This window comes from Furipterus horrens, unplaced genomic scaffold (genome assembly GCF_987537825.1).
Source record: "Furipterus horrens unplaced genomic scaffold, mFurHor1.1.pri manual_scaffold_13, whole genome shotgun sequence".
Taxonomy (NCBI): domain Eukaryota; kingdom Metazoa; phylum Chordata; class Mammalia; order Chiroptera; family Furipteridae; genus Furipterus; species Furipterus horrens.
Window position 1 is genome coordinate 45,993,272 of NW_028327183.1, and position 4,196 is coordinate 45,997,467.

Genomic DNA, 4,196 nt, shown 5'->3' on the forward strand with positions numbered 1-4,196 from the left:
AGGGTGAAGCCAAAGAACTTATATGCACAACCCATGGACATGAACTATGGGGGGTGGAACTGCTGAAGGGAACGAGGGTACTGGGCAGAGGGGAGCAAAGGGGGAAAAAATTGGAACTAGTGTAACAACATAATCAATAAAATATACTTAAAAAAAAAAAAAAAAGAATGTCCTCATGGCCAAATCACAACAACCCCAGATTTAGAAAGATTGAATGGAGAAAGCTGGATGTTTAATCCACGCAGATGGACTGGAAACACCAGAAAACCACTGGGTCATGCCGAATTCTACCTCCAGAGTCACCTTGTACAGTTAGCATAACTTTTCACACTACAAAGTGTGGGATATTCGGTAGTCCCCAATTATCCCATTTTTACTTTCCTGCAGCTTCAGTGACCCACAGTCAACAGTGGTTTAAAAATGTTAAGTGGACAATTCTGGAAACAAATACATCTTTTAAAATATTTTATTTATTTTATTTTCAGGGAGCTAAGAAGGGAGGGAGAAAAGGAGGGAGAGCAACATCAATGTATGTTTACCTCTTGTGCGCCACCAAGTAGGGACCTGGCCTGCAACCCAGGCATATGCCGAGTCTGGGAATTGAACTGATGACTCTTCGTTTCCCAGGGTGGTGCTCAATTCACTGAGCCACACCAACCAGGGCAATAATTTATACACTTTAAATTGTTCAAGGTTGTGAGTAATGTGATGAAATTTCACACTGTCCTGCCCAAACCCACCTAGGACCTGTGTCATCCCTTTGTCCAGCGTGTCCACATTGTATATGCTTCCCGCCCCTTAGTCACTTAGTAGCCGGCTCCGTTAATAGATGGACTGTCCTGGTATCACAGTGTCTGTGTTCTCGCCACGCTGATTTTACTTAATAATGATCCCAAAGTGCAAGAGTAATGCTGCTGGCAATTCACGAATGCCAATGAGAAGTCATAAAGTGCTTCCTTTAATGAAAAGGTGAAATGTCAACTTAAGAAAAAAAAAAGAACATTGTATGTTGAGGTTGCTAAGATCTATGGTAGAAAGAATCTTCAATCTGTGAAACTGTGAAGAAAGAAAAAAAATGCTAACTTTGTTGTCGAACCTAAAACTGTAAAAGTTACAGCCAAGTGTGTGATAAGTGCTTAGTTAAGATGCAAAAGGCATTAAATTGGTTCGCAGCCGCCGTCGCTCTCTAACGCCAGCGCCTCCTTCAGCTCACAGAGCTCCAGCCGAAGGAAAAGGGGGGTAACTAAAGAGATCTCTCTGCCATGGCTCGTACAAAGCAGACTGCCCGCAAATCCACCGGTGGTAAAGCACCGAGGAAGCAACTGGCTACCAAAGCCGCTCGCAAGAGTGCGCCCTCTACTGGAGGGGTGAAGAAACCTCATCGTTACAGGCCTGGTACTGTGGCACTCCGTGAAATTAGACGTTATCAGAAGTCCACTGAACTTCTGATTCGCAAACTTCCCTTCCAGCGTCTGGTGCGAGAAATTGCTCAGGACTTCAAAACAGATCTGCGCTTCCAGAGTGCAGCTATTGGTGCTTTGCAGGAGGCAAGTGAAGCCTATCTGGTTGGCCTTTTTGAAGACACCAACCTGTGTGCTATCCATGCCAAACGTGTAACAATTATGCCAAAAGACATCCAGCTAGCACGCCGCATACGTGGAGAACGTGCTTAAGAGTCCACTATGATGGGAAACATTTCATTCTTTAAAAAAAAAAAAAATTCTCTTCTTCCTGTTATTGGTACTTCTGAACGTTAGATATTTTTTTTCCATGGGGTCAAAAGGTACCTAAGTATATGATTGCAAGTGGAAAATAGGGGACAGAAATCAGGTATTGGCAGTTTTTCCATTTTCATTTGTGTGTGAATTTTTTTAATATAAATGCGGGGACATAAAGCATTAATGCAAGTAAAGATGTTTCAGTGAACAAGTTTCAGCAGTTCAACTTTATAACAATATAAATAAACCTGTTAAATTTTTCTGGACAATGCCAGCATTTGGATTTTTTTAAAACAAGTAAATTTCTTATTGATGGCAACTAAAAAAAAAAAAAAAAAAAAAAAGGCATTAAATTTGTGAATAGAAGACATGAACAGAAAATGTGTTCCTATTGATGACACTGTGGTGCTCCAGGGAGCTCATGCATCAACTCCAGCATGGATCTCCTGAAAGGAAAAACAACAGCAATTTTCTGCAAGTAAGGGGTGGTTACAAATATTCAAGACTAGGTTTGGACTGAAAAATACAAAAATTATAGGAGAGGTAGTGTCTGCCAACGAAAAAGCTGCTTCCACATTTCCGGCAGAGTGGAAGAAGTTGATGAGGGTTCAGTACTATCCCTGATTTCAGACACCCACTGGGACTCCTGGAATGCACCCTCGTGCCCTGGCCAGGTGTATTCTCTACTCACTCCGAGGGATCACCTTCTATTTTAGTATATGCTGCCATGTTCAGAGACACTGCCTAATGAATTTGAAAACTATTGACATAAGTGAGGGTGCAGGCCAGTGATTTCTGGATAATTGCTTAACCATGGAAAGTAATAGCATTGATACCAGAAAGTAGAAGAGAAAGCGTCAAGAGTGGCTGGCAGTGAGTGTGTCCACTCAGACTTGAAAGCCTGTGGAGGCAAGTTCTCCTCTTGAACTGGATTGCTTTTGAGATCCAGCTCAGCCACAGAACCTGGATGATCGTAATTTTTCAACTTGCTATTTCTCCATCATATTCCTTGCCATCAGACTCTCTGTTGGGCCATTATGTGGTAGGACCTGAGTTTCTGAGCCCTTTGACCTGACCACACCCACAATCACTCACTTTTTGTCACACGAGTTCTTCCTTTCTAGTTTCAGAGTCCCAAGAGATGATGAACAGGTACAGAATTCAGGAACATATGAATATGTTAATAGGATTAGGTCCAAATGATCAAAAGCACATCTCAACATGAAAACTTTTAATTTTAATTTCAACTGAATAGTAAAAAAAATTTACTACAATGTTGAAAAATCAGTCTTCTCTTGAAATACCAAAAACCTTCAGTCTTACACCTGGAAATAAGAATAAAACCTCTTTGATTACTTGCCCATGTCCCACCCCACTCTTACCAGGGCAGGGACAGGGGTGAGGTAGCAGATCAACCTTAGGAACCCAGAGGGAGCAAGAGAGGAACAATTTTGAAGTAAAACAGTTAACCCCATTCCCCTCGGGCAGGGCTGAGAGAAGAAGACATCAAAGAATAGTTGTGGTTTGTAAATGGATCTGGATTTGGTTTGGCTGTAAAGAGGAATTTAGACTTCTGGCCAAGATGGTGGCGTAGATAGACATGCTTCACCTCCTTGCACAATCATAAGAAGGATTACATCTACCTCAAAACAAACAAAGGAAAAAAAAAAAAAAAAGGATTACCAGAAAATCAAACTTCATGGAAGTCCAACAAACAAAGATATAAAGAAGTAATACTCATTCAGACAGGTAGGAGGGGCAGAGCCAGGGAGCTGGGATGGAGAGGATCCGGTTTGGCATCGATGTGACAGGAACTCAGTGACTGTGTTTTGCCTGGGGAATGAGAAGACACACATTATAATAACCAAGAGGGACACCTGGGGAGTGATCCCAGTCCCAGGCCAGACCCCCACAGCTCAGGGTTCCAGCACTGGGGAAGATAAAACCTCATTACTTCTGATTATGAAAACTAGTTGGAGTTTGGTAGTGGAAGAAACTGCCAGTCTCTTAGCAGAATCTCTTTGTTTAAAGGGTCCCCATGGATCTAGGACATACACAGACCTACCCACACTGGGAACCACAACCAGGGAAACAGCTAGAGAGGCCCCAGTCCCATAGGGAAAGTGGGAAAAGTGCCTGAAAAAGGAGATAGTGCTGAGCAAGGGGCATTGTTTTCTCTCAGACCCCTCCCACACATACAGCACCAGAACATGGTGAAACAGTTGCTCATACTGATGAATACCTAAGACTCTACCTGTAACAATGTAACAGGTATGATAGCTCTACCTAATACACAGAGGCAAACACACGGGAGTCTGTCAAGATGAGACAGAGAAGTATGGCCCAAAAGAGAAAGCAGATCAAGGTTCCAGTGGGAGAACTAAGTGACGAGGAGATAGCCAACCTAACAGATGCACAGTTCAAAACACTGGTGATAATGATGCTCACAGACTTGACAGACAAGATTAAGTATGACAA

The 4,196-nt window shown here is 42.5% G+C and overlaps 1 protein-coding gene across 1 annotated transcript; it reads left to right on the top strand.

Moving 5' to 3' along the window:
- The first annotated feature begins 1,171 nt into the window (after positions 1-1,171).
- LOC149994958 (histone H3.3A) lies at positions 1,172-1,912 on the top strand. The gene has a single exon (XM_090259000.1). The coding sequence runs from the start codon at positions 1,263-1,265 to the stop codon at positions 1,671-1,673; it is 411 nt and encodes a 136-aa protein (XP_090115126.1). The 5' UTR covers positions 1,172-1,262; the 3' UTR covers positions 1,674-1,912.
- The last annotated feature ends 2,284 nt before the right edge of the window (positions 1,913-4,196 follow it).

What these genes read in the sequence shown, in the direction of transcription:
- LOC149994958 (XM_090259000.1), top strand. Translation starts at nt 1,263, where the DNA reads ATGGCTCGTACAAAGCAGACTGCCCGCAAATCCACCGGTGGTAAAGCA.